This window comes from Oncorhynchus masou, chromosome 19 (genome assembly GCF_036934945.1).
Source record: "Oncorhynchus masou masou isolate Uvic2021 chromosome 19, UVic_Omas_1.1, whole genome shotgun sequence".
Lineage (NCBI taxonomy): Eukaryota > Metazoa > Chordata > Actinopteri > Salmoniformes > Salmonidae > Oncorhynchus > Oncorhynchus masou.
This window is the reverse complement of record NC_088230.1, coordinates 11,044,621-11,069,899: the sequence shown is the minus strand read 5'-3', so window position 1 is coordinate 11,069,899 and position 25,279 is coordinate 11,044,621. Positions and strand designations below refer to the sequence as shown.

The 25,279-nt window shown below is 42.6% G+C and overlaps 1 protein-coding gene across 1 annotated transcript in view; it reads right to left on the bottom strand.

Moving 5' to 3' along the window:
• Positions 1-14,454, bottom strand: part of LOC135505515 (homeobox protein Meis1-like) — a 49,002-nt gene extending 34,548 nt beyond the window's left edge. The window contains exon 1 of the mRNA XM_064924588.1: positions 14,206-14,454. Coding sequence (XP_064780660.1) covers positions 14,206-14,454 — 249 coding nt within the window. The remainder of the gene's footprint in view (positions 1-14,205) is intronic.
• Positions 14,455-25,279: the final 10,825 nt, after the last annotated feature.

Sequence of the window (25,279 nt, the reverse complement as noted above, 5' to 3'; positions counted from 1 at the left end):
AACAACATTTATTGGATATTTCAAACTTTTTTAACAAATCAAAAACTGAAAATTGGGCGTGCAAAATTATTCAGCCCCCTTAAGTTAATACTTTGTAGCGCTACCTTTTGCTACAATTACAGCTGTAAGTCACTTGGGGTATGTCTCTATCAGTTTTGCACATTGAGAGACTGACATTTTTTCCAATTCCTCCTTGCAAAACAGCTCGAGCTCAGTGAGGTTGGATGGAGAGCATTTGTGAACAGCAGTTTTCAGTTCTTTCCACAGATTCTCGATTGGATTCAGGTCTGGACTTTGACTTGGCCATCCTAACACCTGGATATGTTTATTTTTGAACCATTCCATTGTAGATTTTGCTTTATGTTTTGGATCATTGTCTTGTTGGAAGACAAATCTCCATCCCAGTCTCAGGTCTTTTGCAGACTCCATCAGGTTTTCTTCCAGAATGGTCCTGTATTTGGCTCCATCCATCTTCCCATCAATTTTAACCATCTTCCCTGTCCCTGCTGAAGAAAAGCAGGCCCAAACCATGATGCTGCCACCACCATGTTTGACAGTGGAGATGGTGTGTTCAGGGTGATGTGCTGTGTTGCTTTTACGCCAAACATAACGTTTTGCATTGTTGCCAAAAAGTTCAATTTTGGTTTCATCTGACCAGAGCACCTTCTTCCGCATGTTTGGTGTGTCTCCCAGGTGGCTTGTGGCAAACTTTAAACAACACTTTTTATGGATATCTTTAAGAAATGGCTTTCTTCTTGCCACTCTTCCATAAAGGCCAGATTTGTGCAATATACGACTGATTGTTATCCTATGGACAGAGTCTCCCACCTCAGCTGTAGATCTCTGCAGTTCATCCAGAGTGATCATGGGCCTCTTGGCTGCATCTCTGATCAGTCTTCTCCTTGTATGAGCTGAAAGTTTAGAGGGACGGCCAGGTCTTAGTAGATTTGCAGTGGTCTGATACTCCTTCCATTTCAATATTATCGCTTGCACAGTGCTCCTTGGGATGTTTAAAGCTTGGGAAATCTTTTTGTATCCAAATCCGGCTTTAAACTTCTTCACACCAGTATCTCAGACCTGCCTGGTGTGTTCCTTGTTCTTCATGATGCTCTCTGCGCTTTTAACGGACCTCTGAGACTATCACAGTGCAGGTGCATTTATACGGAGACTTGATTACACACAGGTGGATTGTATTTATCATCATTAGTCATTTAGGTCAACATTGGATCATTCAGAGATCCTCACTGAACTTCTGGAGAGAGTTTGCTGCACTGAAAGTAAAGAAGCTGAATAATTTTGCACGCCCAATTTTTCAGTTTTAGATTTGTTAAAAAAGTTTGAAATATCCAATAAATGTTGTTCCACTTCATGATTGTGTCCCACTTGTTGTTGATTCTTCACAAAAAATACAGTTTTATATCTTTATGTTTGAAGCCTGAAATGTGGCAAAAGGTTGCAAAGTTCAAGGGGGCCGAATACTTTCGCAAGGCACTGTAACCTGTGGTAAAATGTGGATGAAGGAAGTACTCTCTTGAATTAAAGGCTGTTACCTGACTTTTAAGACCGGGGCTCTGTCCATTCTTATAAAATAAGGGTCTTACAAACCCTTAATGCATTGACAGAGTGTTTAATTTTGATTGGGAATTACAACAGAGGAATTTAGAATTTCTTCAACAGTAGATAGCCAATGAGCAGAGGTAAATGGCAATATCCCATGGTTCTTTGTTGTAAGACAAACCTTTCCATTGAACGCTGGCGTAAGGACCGTTCTTTCACCATTGCCAATTCAACCGTGTAGGAGCGACACTTATTACGCACAGCAGTATTTCGGTGACTTGCATCTTCAGCTGTTTATTTATCCAACATCATGGCGAATAATTCAAGGAAAGCTAATTCTAAGACTAGATATACGAACGTAGAAACAATTTTAGAGGAAATTGATCGTGAAAGTGAGACAGATCTGCTTTTTGAAGACTCCATTAGCTCCCATAGTTTTGTTTCTGAAACTGAGGCATATTTTTTGAACGGAGAGGACATTGTTTTGGTCTGGTAAGTTGCTCTCATGCTAATGCCGTTGTTTGAAATTAATATAAAATATTATTTGTGATTGTTTTTACATTTTATTTGCAATATATAAAGATATAATGAAATGGATAAAGTACACGTTAGCAAGTCATTGTGAGTGAGGGTCTGTTTGTCTGTATGAGAACGACCATAGGCTATGTCTGTGTGTGTATATATATATATATACAAACAAACATCAATATATATATAAAATGGTATGGTGTAGAATGTGTAGAATGCAAACCCATACATCTCAACACAGCCAGCATGCTTCCTCCAATCAGTCTACATTAGAGGGAGCATCAAGGAGCTTGCTGGCTACAGCACCACTGCACCAAGCCCTGTCCCTTCTGCTCCTGCCACAAGTGTTCATCTGCCCAAATATATTTGTGCAGGCATGGATGTGCCTAAGGGCCAAAAGGGCACAGCATGGAGGCGTTGCTGTGTTGTTTGCAAGATGAAGTCTCCCATCACATGCACCACATGCTCAGTGACCATCTGCTTCACATCAGAAAGAGACTGCTATGGCATCTGGCATCAGCATCAGAATATTGTCTAGAGTTTTGGCAAAGTTGGTGGGGTTATATTGCAAAGTGGGTGGGGGCTAGGGTCAGTATGTTAGTATGTCTTGTGTGAATTTAAGACTGCTCTCTCTTTCTCTCCTTCTTTCTCTCGGAAGACCTGAGCCCTTGGACCATGCTTCAGGACTACCTGCCATGATGACTCCTTGCTCTTCCCAGTCCACCCGGCCTTGCTGCTGTTCCAGTTTCAACTGTTCTGCCTGCGGCTATGGAATCATAAACTGTTCATTTTTACTCAAGGTGCTGTCCTGTTGCACCCTCTACAACCACTGTGATCTCCACCCGGCACAGCCAGAAGAGGACTGGCCACCCATCATAGCCTGGTTCCTCTCTAGGTTTCTTCCTTGGTTTTTGCCTTTCTAGGGAGTTTTTCCTAGCCTAGGGGTTTTAGGCTGGGGCTATATAAATAGATTTGATAGAGGACTGAGGGTCTTCCAAATATTGAAAGTGTGTAAATAGTTACCCATGTTATTTTGTAAATGTATATATACATATATTTTTTTATCAATAATAAAAATACAAATAAAAATTTTCCCATTTATTTTTCTCAATTATATTTTTTTGGGGGGGGTGTGTTAGAATACAATTTTGGTATTTTGTATATAGTTATTTGTTTCAAAATGTATACCTTCACTAATTTGGCCACTTGGGTACATTTGGGCTACTTGTGTGGGACACCTGGGTGACTTCATGATAAATGTCATGTAGCACACTCATTTTGGAAGTTATCATTCTGAAAATTCTGAAAAAGTACTGTTGCCCTCTTATATTTTTCACTGAAATTGTCCCCATCATCCTATCTTAATGTTTGTTTTATCTTGTTCCTTTTAAAGATGATGATACAAAAAATAAATAAACATATGTTTTTTTTCATTGTTTTATCTAAACCAGATCTATTGTGTTATATTCTCCTACATTCAATTCACATTTACACAAACGTCAGTGTTTTCTTTCAAATGGTACCAAGAATATGCATATCCTGGGTTCTGTGCCTGAGCTACAGGCTGTTAGATTTGGGTATGTCTTCAGGCGGAAATTTCACAAAGTAGGGGAGAGCTCTAAAAGGATAATATCAAGAACCAGATGTGTGATAACGGCATCTAGGGTATGAGCGCATAGATATTCTACACAGCAACAGTTACACCTATCAACTGGAGCGCCTGGGGCTGGGACCAGCCTGTGCGCCAACGATAGGTTGAGTGAGTTTAAACCACGCTCAGTCTCTACTCTGACAGGCCAGCTCAGAAGCAGGAACTACTTCTGTCAGAGTATTTAAGAAGAAACTATTAGGGTGTTGGCTAGTTCTCTGTTCTGCCCTGCGTGGTATTACAGCGAACCTGTATGTACACAAAAATTGCATTTACCATTTATTGCTTAGCTAATAAATGTACATAGTTCATAAATCGGTGACTCAGTGTCATAACTTGTTCCGATACCAGATTCGAATTGACGCAACACTAACACGTCCTAGGTAAACGCGTGTCAGTCATGTTCACGGCTTTAGCCAGTCATGTTCACGTCTAGCCACAGCTGTGCGCCTCTTGTTATTTGGGTCTCCCGTTTAAGGTGATTTGTTGTTTACTAGAAACACAAATGTTTATGCAAATTATACCTTTGTTTTCTTAGAGTTAAGAATTGGCAATTACCCCTTCGCTTATCCCCGCTATTCTGGGGCAACCAATCGCAGTGCTCCAATGGATAGCAAGCGTTGTCTAGTCCGACATCTCGAACAAGCTCATGTTTTAAATGCATTGGAAGCCATTGAGAGTTGTCATCAAAAACCAAATGGTTTAAATGGCTAAATAATGTAACTGCGCACATTGTTTGCTAGCTCAGCTGGTTAGCTAGCTCCCAGTCTCAGTCTCATTGACCACACAATATTGTTAACGCAAGCTAGACAATTAATAACTTTATTTTCAAGGCATGTTAGCCATGTTATGAATACAACTTATCTGCTGTCGACATCAGGATACTATTTGAGAGCACTAGTTAGCTCCACAAGGTTTGTAGCTTTGGCTGCATGCTGACAGTGCATTCAATCAGAGCCATCCAGTGTCTAGTCACACTACAACCTTAATTTTACCAGGTTCCTGTGAAACAATTGTCATGGCAGTCCACCACAACATACCCGAGAGTCTCCTGATTAACAAGGGGTAGTCTGTGTTTAATTTCATTGCGTATTAAAAACACAGTTTTGTGAGGGTATTTCGCCAGTGGGAATGGGGAAAATGAGCTTCCCGGTAAAATGCATTATTATATCACTGTTCATTAAGAATGGACCTGTTTAAAGCTGCCAGGTGAGGTGAGGGTAGGTCCTTCGGGATGCCCGTGCTTCTCATTCTTGGAGAGCTACAGTGCCTTTCAAAAGTACCCTTGCCGTTTTTCTTATTTTGTTGCATTACAACCTGTAATTGAAATGGATTTTTATTTGGATTTCACTTAATGGACATACACGAAATAGTACAAATTGTTGAAGTGAAATGAAAAAAATAACTTGTTTCTAAAAAAAGAAGAAGTGGTGCGTGTATATGTATTCACCCCTTTGCTATGAAGCCCCTGCAACCAATTACCTTCAGAAGTCACACAATTTGTTAAATAAAGTCCACCTGTGTGCAATCTAAGTGCTACATGATCTTTTACATGATCTCAGTATATATACACGCACCTGTTCTGAAAGACCCTAGAGTCTGCAACACCACTAAGCAAGGGGCACCACCAAGCAAGTGGCACCTGTTGGGGAATAATCAGAATTAGGTTGGTAACATAGGTAAGATGTTTTATATTCATCAGATGTTTGTAATTTACTTCTCATCAGAATGTTATTTTTGTATAATACTGTGGCGGGGTTGCAGTATCTGTTCTATGTCAAGACTAAGTTGTTTGGGCCCGGAGAGAGGGGAGAGGTCAAGCGTGTATCTCTTGGCTCCACAATGTCTGTGTGCCAGTCAGTGTGTCTCTGTGATCTTGTCAAGATAGGATGGATTTGATATATGCCTGTTGATATGGAGGATTGGTTTATGGTTCTGAGTTTGAGAAGAGAGCATAGATGAATGATAAATTATGTCTATGCTGTCTAGCTATGTGTGTTTTTTTTGCTATTAAATGCTCTCAGTTGCAATGTGGAAGGGACTCTCAGATAATTCATTGATAGACACTGGATTGATCTGAGAGTCACAGGGTTGTGATGGAGCTCATATAATTAAAGATGGACTTTGATAACTAACTCTGACTTGTGTGTGTGGTTTGCTCCTTCATCATTTGGTAAATAGAGGACATTTCCACGACACACCATGAAAACCAAGGAGCTCTCCAAACAGGTCAGGGACAAAGTTGTGGAGAAGTACAGATCAGGGTTGGGTTATAAAAAAATATCAGAAACTTTAAACATCTCACGGAGCACCATTAAATCCATAATTTAAAAAAATGAAAGAATATGGCACCACAAGAAACCTGCCAAGAGAGGGCTGCCCACCAAAACTCACCGACCAGGCAAGGAGGGCATTAATCAAAAAAAAAAGGAGCTGCAAAACTCCACAGCGGAGATTGGAGTATCTCTCCATAGGAGCACTTTAAAAACTGTACACTCCACAGAGCTGGGCTTCACAGCAGAGTATCCAGAAAAAAGACATTGCTTAAAGAAAAAAATAAACAGGCATGTGGGAGACTCCCCAAACGTATGGAAGAAGGTACTCTGGTCAGATGAGACTAAAATGGAGCTTTTTGGCCATTAAGGAAAACGCTATGTCTGGCGCAAACCCAACACCTCTCATCACCCTGAGAACACTGACACCATGTTTTTCCATCAGCAGGGACTGGGAAACTGATCAGGGTTGAAGGAATGATGGATGGCGCTAAATACAGGGAAATTCTTGAGGGAAACCTGTTTCAGTCTTCCAGAGATTTGAGACTGGGACGGGGTTCACGTTCCAGGAGGACAATGACCCTAAGCATACTGCTGAAGCAACACTTGAGTGGTTTAAGGGGAAACATTTAAATATCTTGGAATGGTCAAATCCCAGACCTCAATCCAATTGAGAATCTGTGGTATGATTTAGAGATTGCTGTACACCAGTGGAACCCAACCAACTTGAAGGAGCTGGAGCAGTTTTGCCTTGAAGAATGTCAAAAATCCCAGTGGCTAGATGTGCCAAGCTTATAGAGACATACCCACCCCAAGAGACTTGCATCTGTAATTGCTGCAAAAGGTGGCTCTACAAAGTATTGAATTTGTGTGTGTGTGTGTGTGTGTGTGGGGGGGGGTGAATAGTTATGAACGCTGAAGATTTCAGTTTTTTTGTCTTATTTCTTGTTAGTTTAACAATAAAAACTTTTTGCATTTTCAAAGTGGTAGGCATGTTGTTTAAATCAAATTATACAAAAAAACATTTTAATTCCAGGTTGTAAGGCATCAAAATAGGAAAAATGCCAAGGGGGTGAATACTTTCGCAAGCCAATGTACTTATACTAGTAACAGCATGTTACCTAGACAACTGCACAAACTACTCAGATGTGTGAGTTCACTGGCGTTTTGCCCTGTGTTTGAGTTCTCTCTTAGTGCTCGAGTCGAGGTAATTTAGCTATTGGCCAAGTAAGTGTATTGTTATGTGTTCACCCCTGGGAAAGGAGGCCAGCAGAAAATGGGGTTGTACTGGTGTGCGCGTGACCTCAGTTATTTTTTAGACTCAAATAGTTTATTTCGTGACCCTACATTAAGATGATTAGGTATCAGTCTGTACTATGGCATTGGTCCGTAATTGTTTCCTATTTTATATCTCAGTCATTTCTCGTCAGCATAACTCTTGGAGGGGGGGGACCATCAGCCATATTCAGACTGATCTATTTGTGTATCTCTCAGAATGGCCAGAAGATGGCATGCTTACCTGGTCTCCTCTCCCACTGGAAGAAATTGTTATGTCATGGACATACCAAGAGATGGTGCCTGCAAGCACTTTCTCAGAGAAGTTTGTCAGCCAATAAACAACACCCACCACTCAATGTCAGCCAATAAACATGTATTCAATTCTACAGGACAAAACAAAAGCACCGTACTGCAGATAAAGTATAATCAGCACAGTCATGTAATTGAATCAGAACTGGACTTGTGAGAATGTAATTTGTGAATCATGACACATTAATCAAAGGTAAGTTTATACATCTTGGATCATAAACCCAAATGGTATAGCTTTGTGTTTACATTTGTTATTGATACCAATCATGAGAAACAGCAGTAGAATATACAATGTTTGTTAATTTAAAAAAACTGACAAATAGCAATAGCTGCTAATAATGTCATACTTCTTGAATGTATAATGTAATAAATGCTGATGGGATGTGGAATTGGAGACAAATGGGAGTTGAGTTGCTGTGTGAGAGAGAGAATGATGGTCAAAAGATAAAGGGGGAAAAAATGTCAAAATGAAACATAATAAAAGTACATTTGAATGACACTAAGTGGCAGTGTTTTTACAACTAATGCGGGTTTGCCTGAGGCTGAGCCGTGCAGGTGTTTGTACACATGCATTTTGTAACGGTTTTGACTTATTATTTATAGGGGTGCCAGGTAGGTTGTGCCTACCAGAGAAAACATTGGTGTCTCCTTTTGGTTTGAGAGGGAATGAGTCCCATCTGGTCCGTATGTAAAAGTCAGGATGGAAATACACTTTTCATAAACCCTTAAAACATTGGAAAGAACTTCAAAAAACAACTGTATTCTTTTGCGTGGGTTGTATTACCAACATCAATGATTACACACACATATAATATACCACAATGAGTTCTGGTTCCTCCAGAAAGGTCCTGTACCTATGGCCTAAAAAAAAGAGAGTCCAGCCCGGTAAAGATGTTCAGGGAACTCAAGTGACCTTAGCCACGCAATGTTTGTCCGTTCCTACAAGTGTAGCTAAACCCAGTTTCAAATCATACAATCAATATAACAATTATTTTACTACACAACTATAAAGCGTATCAACTTTTTACTAAGTCCTCAACTACAACTAACTACATAAATCCTCACAGTATACATCACATCAAAACAAATGAAATACCGTAAACAAAAAGGTTGTAGTCAGTCAGACAATCCAATCTGCCAACAGATCTCCAGCGGAGAAAGGCCACGAAGAAGAGTGGTGTAGTCGGCCACGAAGAAGAGTGGTGTAGTCCACGGACGCAAAGAGTGGATCCGATCCTGGGTAAACTCGATTTGGCTACAAAACACATGTTTAAAGGCAACAAAACAAACGAAATAGGGGAACTGAGGATTGAACACATCCTCATTTACGTCTCCATCACAACCCCACTTTTGCGCAGCTAATGCTGGCTATTTAATTGGAATTAAAGGGAAAGCGCCCTACTGGAAGGGGAAGCACTATTTAATTGGGAATTGAAGGGGAAGCACCCTATTGGAAGGAGAAGCACTGAGACCATTCAGGAAAATTCAGGGCCGTCACAATATACACACACTCTCATTCAAATAAACACATACATACACAAACACACACACATACATGTAATAGTGCCAGACATGCACACAAACATATAAAGTAGGCATTGCTGTTATGATTTCAGTTGTCCTTGATGTCCTTTGTTTTACATTTATTATTTAGTTTTATTTTTTTTGCATTTTTGTTTGCTGTTTTCTTCTGCCTTTTCCTTTTTTCTCTTTAGTTCATTCTCTTGGTTGTTGGTGCATTTGGGGTTGGGAATGAATGGTTGAAGGACAGCTAATTGGGGAACTGTGGGGGGGATCTTGGAGGGTTCGGGTTTCACAAGATTGTGATCATGAAAAAGGAAACTGACATATATTTTATATCACTATCATGCACACGTACACTCACACATAAGGATGGCTCTGTTGCGGAAAGACTGATGCATGTTTGATAGTGTCTTGATGCTGGATTGTTTGTCCTTCATGTTCTAATACTTTAATGTTACCCCTTGTGTTTTTTTGTAATAAATAATTATAAAAAAACAAAACATAAAATAAATGCTAATGATGTAATAAATCACAAATAATGTAATAAATAAACTGAACACATAACATAATAATTATTTTGCGCACAATGTTTATTGTTCAAACACACCAAGACAGTCGTAAAGAGGGCACGACAACACGACAACACCTTTTCCCCTTCAGGAGACTGAAAGGTTTTGTCATGGGTCCCCAGATCCTCAAAAGGTTCTACAGCTACACCATCCGGAGCATCCTGACTGGTTGGCAACTGCTCGGCATCCAACCGTAAGGCACTACAGAGGGTGGGTGCGTATTGTCAAAGACTCCAGTCACCCAAGTCATAGACTGTTCTCTCTGCTACTGCACGACAAGCGGTACTGGAGCGCTCCTTAACAGCTCTTACCCCCAAGCCATAAGTTTGGTGAACAACTGCTGAGCAATTCATTAAATAAATATTTATATTGACCCCCACTTTGTTTTACACCACTGCTACTAGCTGTTTATGATCTATTTATAGCCACTTTTACCCCACCTACAAACTACCTTGACTAACCTATCCCAACACATTGACTCAGTTCCGGTACCCCCTGTATATTGCCTCGTTATTTTAATTTTATTGTGTTACTTTTTATTTTATTTTTGACTTTACTTTATTTAGTAAATATTTTTCTTAACTCTATTTGTTGATCTGCATTGTTGGTTATGGGCTTGTAAGTACATTTTTCATGCTAAGGTTGTATCACGCACTTGCTGTATCCGGTGGATGTGAAAAATTTGATAATATTACAAAATGGGTGAAATTGTATTCATGAATAGTGTAAAAACTTCAACCAATAATGTAATAACCTTAAAAACTAAATTCAAGTCACATGCTTCAGATATAGCTGACTACACACCAAACCACAGTCCTGAATCCTAGCTCAAACCTGACATTAGCAGTAATATCAATACCTTTTATTGACCCCCCCCCCCCCCCCAATACATACCAACAACCCCTGGCAGGGCCAGCTTGGATCAAGGTAAAGTCATCTTGAACAGAGGCAGGGCCAGCTTGACCAGACCCATAGGTCTAAACTATGGCTATAAAACCTATGGGTCCCAACCTTTCAACTAAAATGATTTTCCCTACGCATACTTTTTGTTCAAATGTGCTGACACTGATCAAAGCCCTGGCGGCTAAACTAGGCCAATGCCGTCATGTCATGGTAACGGTTCCATAACATGAGCTGCAGTAACAACTCATGCTGATCTATGGCCGTGTCTAGACTTGACAGTTCATGCAGCTTTTGTATTCTGATCATGGAGTTCTGATTTTGGAATTCCGAACTGGTCATACTTCTACAACTACATTTAAATGCGTCTACCGTGTCCACATTGTGTCTGGATTCCCCTTTCCTGCACTATATTCAAATGCCAGTATGCATTCTGCAAATGGTGGAACAGGCAAAATCTAATAATACAACAACAACTTGATGGCAGTAAGTTAGCTATGAAAACAGACCATCAAGTTAGAAAATGCTGTAGCTAACTAGCCAGCAAACCTCTGTAACTAGCCAGCAAGCTAGCTAGCAACGATAAAGGGATTTCAAGTAGGTTAGCATAACACTAGCATAAAATCGTTTTTTCTAAATAAACTTGCTGGCTAGCATTTATAAAGCCAGCCAACACCTTCCTCACACACTAGAAATATATTTCCTCCAACGTTTAATGAAAAAAAGGTGCCTTTCACTCCCAAACACAAGTTTTCTGGAGACTTGTGGGCGGAGTGCCAATGATGTCACACTGTATATGCTTTCAGTAGCCTGACTGTGTCCAGACGAAGGAGAAATCCGCACACAATGCGTCACTGACCCCCTCTTGAAGTTGTCAGCCAGGTCTGAACACAATCTGACCACAATGAGACTTTTGTATGTCTAATACCAGAAGTCGCATATAACTAAGTGTCAAGTGTAGACACAGCTTATGAGACATGCTATACTGTAAGTAAAAGCAGCACGTCTGTGAAGAGAGGCTCGCTTGAAGCGTTTTTACACTATTTTCCTCGTTAGCAAAAGCATTGCAGAGACGAGGTGGATGCACAGAAATAAGCACATAATTAAATATAAATTCACAAACAATCTCAATAATCCTAAAACTAAGTAGGAAAATTGCTAAAATAACCCTGCACACATGAAAAGGTTCAGGTATCACCCCCGCTAATTAATACTGCCTTAATACTTGTGCTAACTGTGACTTCAGTCACTCTTAAAGGGACAGGCTTTTTTTTACATGTTAACAAACAGAAACTAATATATAGCTGTTGTTTCTGATCAACAAATATGTTGTAATTAATGTTGTTGTATTATACTGGAACTAATGACAGCAAACTGTAGTTGAATGGATTCAAAAAAGAAAAAAGAAAAGAAAAAAGTTCTAAAAGGATTCTGATTGGGGAGACAAAATTCCACAAGATTTATCGAAATCCTATAGGATCCAATCGGATTGTTTTTTATTTCCAATAGGATTCTAGTAGAGGTGATACAAAATCCTATAGGATTGTGAGAATCACATTGGATCCAATAGGATTACTTTTTATTTCCAGTAGGAAAAAAGAAGTCCATTAGGATTCTGATAGAGGTGACACAATCCTATAGGATTCTATTAGAATCCTATTGGACTAGGGATATTTTGACAAGGGAAGGTATTTACCAGATAAATACTCTTCAAAATCTCTTCACGTTAATGGAAGCAAATGCAGATAATGACTGATAATGTTAGCTGTAGCACTTGTATAAAACGTCAGCCCAGCATTCAAAGCGATTCACCAGTCATCAATTACACTAATGTCCAGACCTGAGTCTTTATGTTTCGATGATGATACATGGCATGGAAGGTTGTTCAGATTAATTAAATCACAGTACAGTTGAGTTAGATCATATGATTGAGAGTTGACAGTTTAGTTGGCATTAGTCTATAATTATTGTCTTGATTGGCTTTAGGATTGACCAACTGGTGGGTAGAGTAGTATGTACTGTATGTATGTATGTATGTATGTATGTATGTATGTATGTATGTATGTATGTATGTATGTATGTATGTATGTATGTATGTATGTATGTATGTATGTATGTGTGTGTGTGTGTGTGTACTGTATGTATGTATGTGTGTACTGTATGTATGTGTGTACGTATGTATGTATGTATGTATGTATGTATGTATGTATGTATGTATGTATGTATGTGTGTGTGTATATGTGTGTGTGTATGTATATGTGTGTGTGTGTGTATATGTGTGTGTGTGTGTATATGTGTGCGTGCGTGTGTGTACTGTACTGTGTGTGTGTGTACTGTACTGTACTGTACTGTACGTGCGTGCGTACTGTACTGTGTGAGTGTATGTATGTATGTATGTGTGTATGTATGTATGTATGCGCGTGTGTGTGTATGTATGTATGTATGTATGTGTAACAGTACTCTTCTTGCGTTGTGTACAATCAGTCATCGACATGGAATATGTAGCACCAGTCATGTAGCTTTATTCTGTTAGGAACGGCACAAAATTGCACGGCATGCAATGCACGTCTCACCATCCAACTCTGCACTCACGCACTGTATAAAATATATGAACCCCCCCCTCCCCCCACCAGACACAGTAAGTTGCTAGCTAGTACTGGCGGGAATTCTTTACAACAAAATGCACAACAAATATTCTCCAAAAACCGCTGCATCTTATATGTGATGTTCGAATAACATTTACAAACAATTTGATATAAATTGTACATTTAAATCATCACTTGATAAGAATCACTTTTGATGTACAGTGCTTGGCAACCAACAACTTACCGCTGGTTTGGTGCTTGTTCACTGGGACGATTCTAACTGGAACATCCCCCCTCGTAAGCAAGCTAAGCAAACCAGCCAATACGATGCCATGTTGAGTAGGTGAAGGCAAGACAAACTCAAACCAAAAACCCATTGGCTTAACAATAAAGTGGTAAGGGGAATCACCAATATAACCCTGTTACACTCCCCCCTACTGAATTCCACTTGCCAAGAAAAATAACAAAATACAAAACGGCACTGTACAAACATACCAGATACAGAGACAGTCAACATATGTACAGAATAATCCAGAGAAAAACTACTAAATACTAACTATTCTCCTTATTAGAGTGAAAAGAGTGAAAAGAGTGAAAAGCGGTTGATCAATCCCCTTAGCCCTCATAGGTAAACATGCCTGTCACATGTTAAGTACACTCAGTGACTTTAAAACAGCCAAGTAATAAAATAAACCACCATAAGAGACGTTATCATATCCGTCACATTACCATCCTGCAACCTCTAATCATGGTCACAATGATGTAAAAGCAAAACAAATAAAAGATGTCAATACCCTCTATTCACATATTTAACCTTCAAGAGCTAACTTTCTGCTGATTCATAATCTCAATCAGTCTTGACACTGGTTTAAATAGCCTACCTGCCCTTGACCTAATATGACAACAGTGTTGTGTACTGTTGCAATAGTGTGTCCGTCAACACAGTCAGTACGTAACTGATCAGGTAAGGAATGGTCCGCGTTTGGTAGGTCAGTACGGATATCGTAAGCAGACTGGTCAATTAGCTCACTCACTACACTGTTACAGTCTCGGTCAGATTCTTGAAGACTCTCTGATCGAGGCAGACCTTCCAGCTGCAGTATATCATCCACAGAATCCAAAGGTGGTATATCCTGAGCATCCAAGGATCGCACATCACCCTCCAGGCTTGTGTCACCTGTTCCTTCAGAAGACAACTCTGACACCCACACTCTGGTTCTGTACTCAGCACCATCATCCACTGCAGTGTCCATGGCTGCTGAGACCACAAGGCTGTCATTCATGTCCTCAGACTCTGTTAATCCAGACATGTCTGTTCCCTCCTCAACAGCAGCATGGGGAAGAGGAAGAAAGTTGACTGGCATTATCAGATTGCGATGTACCGTCTTCTCCCGTCCAGTGGAGCTGTTCTGAATCTTCAAAGTGTGACTGACAGCATTCAATCCAGTGACAAGGTAGACAGTATCCTCCCAACGGTCAGCGAGCTTCCGCTTTCCCCGCTCCCCCTTGTTAGCCAGCAATACTCAATCCCCAATCTCCACTGGTGCTCTGACTCTTCTGTCATAAAGGTCAGCATGCCTCTTCAACTGCTTCGCTGCAGATGCCTGTGCTGCATTCATGGCTTCTTTCAGATCTCTCCTCAAAGACTGAACAAACTGGTCATAGTCGACAACTTCTGGGTTCTCTATGACAGAGCCAAAGACTATGTCAACAGGCAGTCTTGGCGTCCTGCCAAACATTAGCAGGAAAGGCGCAAAGCCTGTGGTCTCGTGGATTGTACAATTTTATGCAAACGTAAGGGACTTCAGCGCCTGAGGCTATCTGTGCTTTGCTCTCGTTGGCAGGGCCCGGATCATGTTACCCAAAGTCCTATTCATCCTTTCGCAGGACCCGTTCCCCATCGGATGGTACGGCGGGGTGTGAGACTTCTGAACGCCTGCAACACTCAACAGTTCGGCTATTAAAGCGCTCTCAAAGTTGGCTCCCTGGTCTGAGTGTATACGGCGAGGCATCCCGTAGACACAGAAATAGTTGTTCCACAACTGATGAGCTACTGACTTAGCAGACTGGTTCGGACACAAGAAGGCATGAGCCAATTTGGTAAAGTGGTCAGTAACAACGAGCACATCCAAGGATTTGTTTGAAGAATCTTCTGCAGACCAGAAGTCTATGCACACTAGTTCAAGAGGCTCAGTTGTTATTATGCTCTCAAGAGGAGCTCTTGCTTCCGGATCAGGAGTCTTGCTCACCACGCATCTCCTGCAGCACTTCAAATAAGCTTTTACCTCCCTCTCCAGGCCATGCCAGAAGAAACTCTGTCTTGTCAAGTAAACTGTTCTCTGTTGGCCCTGGTGGCCAGCTTCATCATGGACACCCTTCAACACCATTGCTTTCATGGAGGCTGGAACCACATACAGATACATTTTCCTCTTTGTAACCACATTCTTCGAAAAACGATACAGTACACCCATCTTCATGGTCAACTTGTCCCAACTTCTGAGAAGACACAAAACCTCAACACTCTCATGGGCACGCTCTCTCCGGGATGGTCTTCTCCCCCTCTCCACAAAGAAGATGACTTTGCTGATCACGTTGTCATCACGCTGCTTACTCATCAGTAGGTCGTGTGGCAGAACATCGACATCGGTCTGCTCTGATGGCATAACAGCCTGTGGGAGCTGTGGCAACAGCAGTGCATGTGAGCCCACTTCACCCACCCAGCACCTGTGTGAATGAAGAACAGCTGCAACTTCATGTCTTGATAAAGCACCAGATGGGGGGTCAACAGTAGCCTGACAGCTAATGACCACTTCGTTGGAGTCAGATGCTTTGTCAAAGGGGAGGCTGGACCAGCGAAACACATCTTGCACTCTGTCTGTGCGCACAGCGTCAGCTTCAGCTAGTAAGGTCTCGTACGGGACTCTTGTCAGGCGATGGAGTGCACTAGGTCGTACGAAGGGCTCTCTGCTCAAAGCATCTGCAACAACATTTATTTTTCCAGGGATGTACTTGATGTCAAACTCGTACGGTGCCAGCTTGGCGACCCATCTCTGTTCACAAGCATCAAGCTTTGCTTTGGTCCGAATGTATGTCAAGGGATTATTATCCGTCCATACCGTGAACTGCTGTCCCCGTAGCCAGTGGTGGAACTTGTCACAGATAGCCCATTTCATGGCAAAGAACTCGAGCCTGTGCGCAGGATACCTCGACTGTGCATAACTGAGGGACCTGCTCGCGAAGGCTATAGGTCTCGCTGTAGCTCCCGGTTCCTGCACCTGAGATAGCACAGCACCTAAGCCATTGCTGGATGCATCCACCGAGAGTAGAAAGGGTTTTTTGAAGTTGGGGTGGGCCAACAAAACCTGGTCCAGTAAGGCTTGCTTTAGCTGGAATAAGGCCTGTCTGCATTCTGTTGTCCAGTCGGCAGCTGTCAACTTCCTGACAGGTGAGCTTCGCTTCTTTTTCCAGCGTGGGGCCTTGTGTCCAGTAGTCAATCCAAAGAGAGGCTTTGCAATGGTCAAGAAACCTTCAATGAACTGTTGATAATACACCACCATCCCAAGGAATGACCTCAATTTCTTCTGAGATGGAATGTCAGTGCCATCTTTCATCAGATCAGCTTCTGTTACTCCTGAGACGCTCAAAAGCCTTGAGACGCTCAAAAACCATTTCCAGGAGCTGTATAGCCAGATCTTCAGTGGGTGCATAGACCAAGACATCGTCAGGTAACACAGCAGGCTAAGAAAGTTCTGATCCCCAAAGATGTTTAGCATCATCCTCATAAAGGATGCAGGACTATTACACAACCCCTGTGGCATTCGATTGTATTCATAAAATCCAAATGGCGACGTAAAAGCTGTGAATCTCCGGTCATCCTCATGCACTTCCACATTGTAGTAGCCAGAGGTAAGGTCCATTGTCGAGAAAAAGGCATTTCCACCTAACGCAGCCAGCGCGTCAGCCTGGTGAGGGAGAGGGTGGGCATCTTTGATGGTGCGAGCATTGAGCAAACGAAAATCAGTACAGAGTCTCAGGTCTCCAGACTTCTTCCATACAAGGACAAGGGGAGAGGCGAACTCACTACTAGACTTCCTTATGATATCACGTTCTTCCATCTCATTCAATGCTTGTTTGAGCTTCTCATAATTATTTGGTGAAAGGCGTCGGTAGGGCATCCGAATGGGTTTCTCATCACTCAGTTGAATGCGGTGAAGACATCCGGAAGCTTTTCCACAATCCAACTTGTGCCTGGAAAAAATAGACTGGTACTCAGCTATGAGCTGGATGAGTTTCTTCTTACCAGCAGGAGACGCTTGACAGGAGGAGATATCAATATCAGTCAAACCTAAGTCACGTAAGACCTCAGGATTGCTTGAACTGTCAGGTCCGTCAGTGTCGTGAAGTTGGCTGGAACCGTCAGTCAGTGTCAAGTCATCTTGGCAGTCAGTGAGTATATCAGCCGTTCTCTGCACTTGCTGCTGGAAAGCTGCTGATGAGTCATCATTCACACACAAACAGTCAAAATCCTCTAGAGCCATGCAAGGAAAGACATCGGCTAGAGTGGCGTTTCGTCTCAATGTCACTGTCTTCTGAGAAGGGTTTATCACTCTAACAGGGAGCCACCCATCCCCCCGCAATAGAGCTACTGTCCTCCCTACCGGTGTTGACCTTGAACTGCTGGGCTCAATGACAACAGCACTGCCAGCTGATAGATTCTGAGTGTTTCTTAGTCTGCCCCAGACTAAGTGCTCCTGCATAGGCTCTAGAGTCACAGCCCCTTTTAGTCTCACAGTTCCAACTTTGTCAGGTACTTCACTGTCTCTCCATCTCTCCACATTAGCCATCATATCGATTAGCTTGATCTCCTCACCCCCGTCACACACAGGAGTATAAACCCTCTTCCAGAGATCTCCATCCGTCTTCAGGTGGCGAATCAAGTGCTTTAGGAGATTGCTGCCCAAGATGAGGTCATCACTCTGGCCTTCAACCACCAGTGTAGGCACAGCAACACTACATCCGTACACCTCCATCTCCAGCTCACATACTCCCAAAGGTCTCGTCTTCAATCCAACACAACCAACCAAGACTACCTCTGTAGGACTCAATGATGGACTTTTCAACACTCCTGCATGCAACAGTTCAGGTAAGACCCTAGAGCTCAAGGTACAAGCTCCAGCATTGCAAGGATACGTTCCATCGGTTCAGCTGAGCCCTGTATAGTCTGGGCTGGGTAAGGCAACGTATTGGGTACTTCCATGTGGGTTCTCACAGCAGGCATGGTGATCAGCATGACAGCACCAACTTCCTGCTTCATTGTTGCGATGGCTGGGGTCAACTTAGATAAGTGAGAGTACCTCCGCTCCCTCCTGTATTCATCCAGCCTCTCATGAACATCTGCAGCAGTCCACTGCTGTAATGGCTTGCACTTAATGATAAGTGACAGTTCAGCATTAGTGCAATGACTGATAAACATGACTGTGAGCTCACGAGATGGGTCTTCAACACTTTTTTCCTGTCTCTTTAGACAATCTTCAGCAACGTCCATAGCCCTGTTCAGTCTGAGCCAATATTCGAATGGTTGTTCATCAGTCAGAGGTAATGTGGCATAAAAGTCAGCAAGGGGCATGCTTGAAAAAAACAGTGTCACTAAAATGTTGTTTCAGTATGTCAAAGATGGGACTCGGGCCTTTAGATAAATCAATGGAGGGATTGCTGCGTATGCCAACTTTAACAACATCACGGGCCCTTCCCATAAGCCTGCCCATAACCTCAACTGCTTGGTCCATCACAGACACGCCCCTCTTACGCATGTAAACCATTACCATATCCTCCCACTCATGCACTGTGCACTTTTCAGAGCCATCCCCCCGAAAGTACACCGGTTCCCTGATATCAGACTTCAATACCAGGTTCAGGCCTGACACATCCATAACCCTCGAGCTGCATACACTCCCCATAACATTGTCCCCAACATGTCCAACAATTGCCTTTGACTCCAAACAGGAGGCAATGTTCTCCCCAATGGAATGACCAATCTGCTGTACTATGTCTGCTATGAAATCCATGGAGACCTCCCCACTCCCTGTATTTGGCAAAACTCTTTCATACACATCCTTGGGCGTGTCCATGGGTAACCTATCATCAAAACCCTCCAGTTTGGGCATAGGTGTAGAAGTAACTGGAATTTTGGCTGAACCCCTACCAACAGATGGTGACAGATTAAAGGACAGGAAACCCCTACCTCTCCCAACACCTTCCATTTTAACAATGGGAAATCAACACCCTAATAAAAATGTAAATAGCAAAACATATATACATACATATATATATATATATATATATATATATATATATATTTTAACCTCACGTCAAAATCTAACCTATATCTAGTACACTGGTAAAACTCACCCTACTTATATCAGATATACATCAGAATTGCAAATAAACAAGTAACACAAAAGTTGTCCTTTATCTGTGAAGAGCCTCAGCCAGAGAAATCATCAATTGTGATAATAAAACGTTCTAGTGGCGCCATCTTGTGGCGAAATGCGATATCGCCATGAACTGCACCAGCAACGTCTTATCTGATTCTTCAACAGCAACCACAGCGAAGTTCTGAGATGGAAATCCAGCGAAGGATGATCCGATCCAGAAGAACGGTCACGGCACCACTGTAACAGTACTCTTCTTGCGTTGTGTACAATCAGTCATCGACACGGAACTCCAGTATGTAGCACCAGGCATGTAGCTTTATTCTGTTAGGAACGGCACAAAATTGCACAGCATGCAATGCACGTCTCACCATCCAACTCTGCACTCACGCACTGTGTAAAATATATGAACTTCCCCCCACCAGACACAGTAAGTTGCTAGCTAGTACTGGCGGGAATTCTTTACAACAAAATGCACAACAAATATTCTCCAAAAACCGCTGCATCTTATATGTGATGTTCGAATAACATTTACAAACAATTTGATATAAATTGTACATTTAAATTATCACTTGATAAGAATCACTTTTGATGTACAATGCTTGGCAACCAACAACTTACCGCTGGTTTGGTGCTTGTTCACTGGGACGATTCTAACTGGAACATCCCCCCTCGTAAGCAAGCTACGCAAACCAGCCAATAAGATGCCATGTTGAGTAGGTGAAGGCAAGACAAACTCAAACCAAAAACCCATTGGCTTAACAATAAAGTGGCAAGGGGAATCACCAATATAACCCTGTTACGTATGTATGTATGTATGTATGTATGTATGTATGTATGTATGTATGTATGTATGTATGTATGTATGTATGTATGTATGTATGTATGTATGTATGTATGTATGTATGTATGTATGTATGTATGTTTTTCTGCAGGGAGAAAGAAATAGCAAATAATGAGCAATAATGATAGCACACGCACACATAACTAGGTTATCAAATTGTCACACCCTGACCATAGTTTGCTTTGTATGTTTATATGTTTTGTTTGGTCAGGGTGTGATCTGAGTGGGCATTCTATGTTGTGTGTCTAGTTTGTCTGTTTCTGTGTTTGGCCTGATATGGTTCTCAATCAGAGGCAGGTGTTAGTCATTGTCTCTGATTGGGAACCATATTTAGGTAGCCTGTTTGGTGTTGGGTTTTGTGGGTGATTGTCCTTTTTGTCCTTATGTCTGTCGTGTGCCAGTTTGCACCAGTATTAGGCTGTTTCGGTTTTCTTGTTACGTTTGTTTTGTATTTGATTCGTGTTTACTTTGTTTCATTAAACATGGATCGTAATAGACACGCCACATTTTGGTCTGACTCTCTTTCACCTACAGAAAACCGTGACACAAATGCTATAATTTTAATCAATTGCAATGTGAAAATACAATTATGAAACATATCAATAGCAATAAGCATACGTGATTAAGCTAGCCAAATATAGCAACACAATAACAATATAAATGTTAAAAGTGGGATGCAATAACATAGTGTGGTAGACGTGTGTCAATTAACAACTACATGTAGCATCAAGAAAACTGATTAGTGAATCAAAATGGCTCTTTGACTTGGTCTATTAGCATTAATGCCGTTAATGCTAGAGACAGAATACAGTAGACAGCATGTGTCAAAAGTGACTGATGATCTATTTTTGGTGTCCTGTGTTTATGCCCTTTTGTGGACATCCTGTCCGGATGTTCTCACGCTATGGAGTAAGTGCTTATGTAACATGATAGTGCATCTGTTTTGGGTAAAGCAAGTGTTTGCAATAACAATGTCCTGGTGATTGATGTGTAGTGACCATGTTGAACTGAAAGACAATGTGAAACAGTTGGGAAATTTTGTTGTGAACTTATGGAGCTGCTATGTATCTTGTGACCCCTTTAGAATGAAAAAGTAATTCCCGGGGGAGGTCTGCCTGAGTATAAGAAAGTGGTAGACTTGTCCTGTGCCATGTCTAACACAGATAAAGTACAGAAGACATGTCTCTTAGACCAATTCTAGGTGTATTGTGTCCTTCAAGTCTGGGACACAATGCCAAAACCATCTTAAGCCATTTTCTCCTGCGTTTCGCTTGAGAGAATGGCTTAAGATAAGACTTGCTCTATGTCAGACGGAACAGGCCCTGAGTGGAACATCCCTGCCTGGGTACGCATTGAAAGAGGAAGTCTGTGGGAAAGATGATTTGAAAGCCATAAGAATTTCTTCAGTGGCATATAGTCCAGACTCCAAAGGGACCATTTTAGGCTGTGCCGAATTCAATAGCTCAAATGCAACCAAATCTGTTAGTTCGTATGTATTTTCAAAAGCATGCACAGAGGTCAACTGTTTTGTGCCTGTCTTTAGCTTTAGGTGGGGAGATTATTTTAAAGTGCTTGATATGATGAAACAAGTGGAAAAACTTTTCCAACATTGTGAACATTTACGAAGATGGGCAATTCTGTCCTCAAGACATAACTTGGGCTTAAAGGCAAGAAGGTTGATATATAATGGAAAAGAAAACATACGAAACCTGGAAGGCCCTGGAGATCCGTCATGGAAGCGACATTGTCTGACGAGCTCACAGCTTGACGATGGGGATTTAGAGACTAGTGGGGGTGTTGGTTTACAATAAACCATTCCCAAGGCCTTTTTCTTTAAGAAAGGAATTAAAAAATATATAAATATGAACATTTATTATGTCGTATTGTTCAATAGTAATGTGTAATATGTATGCATTTCGGTACTAAGGATTTTAAAAGAAAATGTCATTTACATTGATTGAATGGCAGCTCTTCCTATGGCCCTATGTCTGTGAGAGGCATGTTGTTAAGTTATACACAGAGAGAGAGACAGATCCCAAGGCATTCTTTCTAAGACAAATACATTTAAAAAACAGTCTTTCCCCAAAACATATTTACACATATAAACACTTATTGGGTAATAAAGTGTACTATTGTGAAATAATATGTGTCACGTTCTGACCTTTATTTCCTTTGTTTTGTCATTATTTAGTATGGCCAGGGCGTGAGTTGGGGTGGGCAGTCTATGTTTGTTTTTCTATGATTTGGGTATTTCTATGTTTCAGCCTAGTATGGTTCTCAATCAGAGGCAGGTGTCTCTGATTGAGAATCATACTTAGGTAGCCTGGGTTTCACTGTGTGTTTGTGGGTGATTGTTCCTGTCTCTGTGTTAGTTTTGTCATGTCTTGTTATGTCTGTTCCTGTCCTTTCTCTTCATTCTCTCTCTCTGCTGGTCTTTTTAGGTTACCTTCTCTGTCTCTCATCCCTCAGCTGTTCTACATTTCCCCTAACTAGCTCATTCTCTCTTTCCCCACCTGTTCTCTCTTCCCCCTCTGATTAGGTCTCTATTTCTTTCTCTGTTCCTGCTACTTTCAGTGTCTGATTCTTGTTTGTGTTTTTTGATGCCAGAAGCAAGCTGTCGTCTCGTTTGCTTCCACCTTGTCCTGTCCTGTCGGAGTCTGCATGGCAGGTGCAACCTGCATTATACTACGTTCTTTTGTTCCATTGACTACGTTGGAAGAGGATTTATGCCATTCCTGTTTTTTATTAAAGAACTCTGTTTTCTGTTAAAACCGCGTTTGGGTCTTCACTCAAGTTCATAACAGAAGAATCAGACCAAGAATGGACCCAGCGGCTCCGGACCCTTTTCACTCCGCCGTCGAGATCCAGGGAGCGATGCTAGGCAGACACGAGGAGGAATTGTCTGCTGCTCAACATGCCGTTGAGACCCTGGCCGTCCAAGTCTCCGACCTCACAAGACGGGTTCACCAACTCCGCCTCGATCCACTGCCCACTTCCAGGGTTTCCGAGTCTCCGGAGCCCAGGATCAACAACCCGCCGTGTTACTCTGGGGAGCCCACTGAGTGCCGCTCATTCCTCACTCAGTGTGATGTGGTGTTCTCTCTCCAGCCCAACACTTACTCCAGGAGCGCAGCCCGCATCGCCTACGTCATTTCTCTCCTTACCGGACGGGCGCGTGAGTGGGGCACGGCAGTCTGGGAGGCGAGGGCTGAGTGTATTAACCAGTATCAGGACTTTAAGGAGGAGATGATACGGGTTTTTGACCGTTCTGTTTTTGGCGAGGAGGCTTCCAGGGCCCTGTCTTCCCTATGTCAGGGGAATAGATCCATAACGGATTATTCTATTGAGTTTCGGACTCTCGCTGCCTCTAGTGACTGGAACGAGCCGGCTTTGCTCGCTCGTTTTCTGGAGGGTCTCCACGTCGAGGTTAAGGATGAGATCCTCTCCCGGGAGGTTCCTTCCAGTCTGGACTCCTTAATAGCTCTCGCTATTCGCATAGAGCGACGGTTTGATCTTCGTCGCCGAGCTCGTGGAAAGGAGCTCACGTTCTCCGTTGCTCCCCTCTCCACATCACTGCCACCTGCCGCATCACTGCCACCCTCCCCCGCCGGCTCGGATGCTGAGCCTATGCAGCTGGGGGTATTCGCATCTCGGCCAAGGAGAGGGAACGGAGAATCACCAATCGCCTCTGTCTCTACTGCGGCTCCGCTGGTCATTTTGTCACCTCATGTCCAGTAAAAGCCAGAGCTCATCAGTAAGAGGAGGGCTACTGGTGAGCGCAACTACTCAGGCCTCTCCTTCTGGATCACGCACTACCTTTCCGGTCCATCTCCGCTGGCCCGGTTCATCTGCTTCCTGCAGTGCCTTGATAGACTCTGGGGCGGAGGGCTGTTTTATGGACGAGACCTGGGCTCGGGAACATGACATTCCTCTCAGACAGTTAGGGAGCCCAGGGCCTTGTTCGCTTTAGATGGTAGTTCTCTCCCCAAGATTCAGCGTGAGACGCTGCCTTTAACCCTCACTGTCTCTGGTAATCATAGCGAAACCATTTCTTTTTTAATTTTTCGTTCACCTTTTACACCTGTTGTTTTGGGTCATCCCTGGCTAGTGCGCCATAACCCTTCTATTAATTGGTCTAGTAATACTATCCTATCCTGGAATGTTTCTTGTCATGTAACCTGTTTAATGTCTGCTATCCCTCCTGTTTCCTCTGTCTCTTCTTCACAGGAGGAGCCTGGCGATTTGACAGGGGTGCCGGAGGAGTATCACGATCTGCGCACGGTGTTCAGTCGTTCCAAGGCCACTTCTCTCCCTCCACACCGGTCGTATGACTGTAGTATTGATCTCCTTCCGGGAACTACTCCCCCCCGGGGTAGATTATACTCTCTGTCGGCTCCCGAACGTAAGGCTCTCGAGGATTATTTGTCGGTTTCGCTCGACGCCGGTACCATAGTCTCCTCCTCCTCCCCCGCCGGCGCGGGGTTCTTTTTGTTCAGAAGAAGGACGGGTCCCTGCGCCCATGCGTGGATTATCGAGGGCTGAATGACATAACAGTTAAGAATCGTTATCCGCTTCCTCTTATGTCTTCAGCCTTCGAGATCCTGCAGGGAGCCAGGTTTTTCACCAAATTGGACCTTCGTAACGCCTACCATCTCGTGCGCATCAGGGAGGGGGGACGAGTGGAAGACGGCGTTTAACACTCCGTTAGGGCACTTTGAATACCGGGTTCTTCCTTTCGGCCTCGTTAACGCTCCAGCTGTCTTTCAGGCACTAGTCAACGACGTCCTGAGAGACATGCTGAACATTTTGTTTTCGTTTACATGGATGATATCC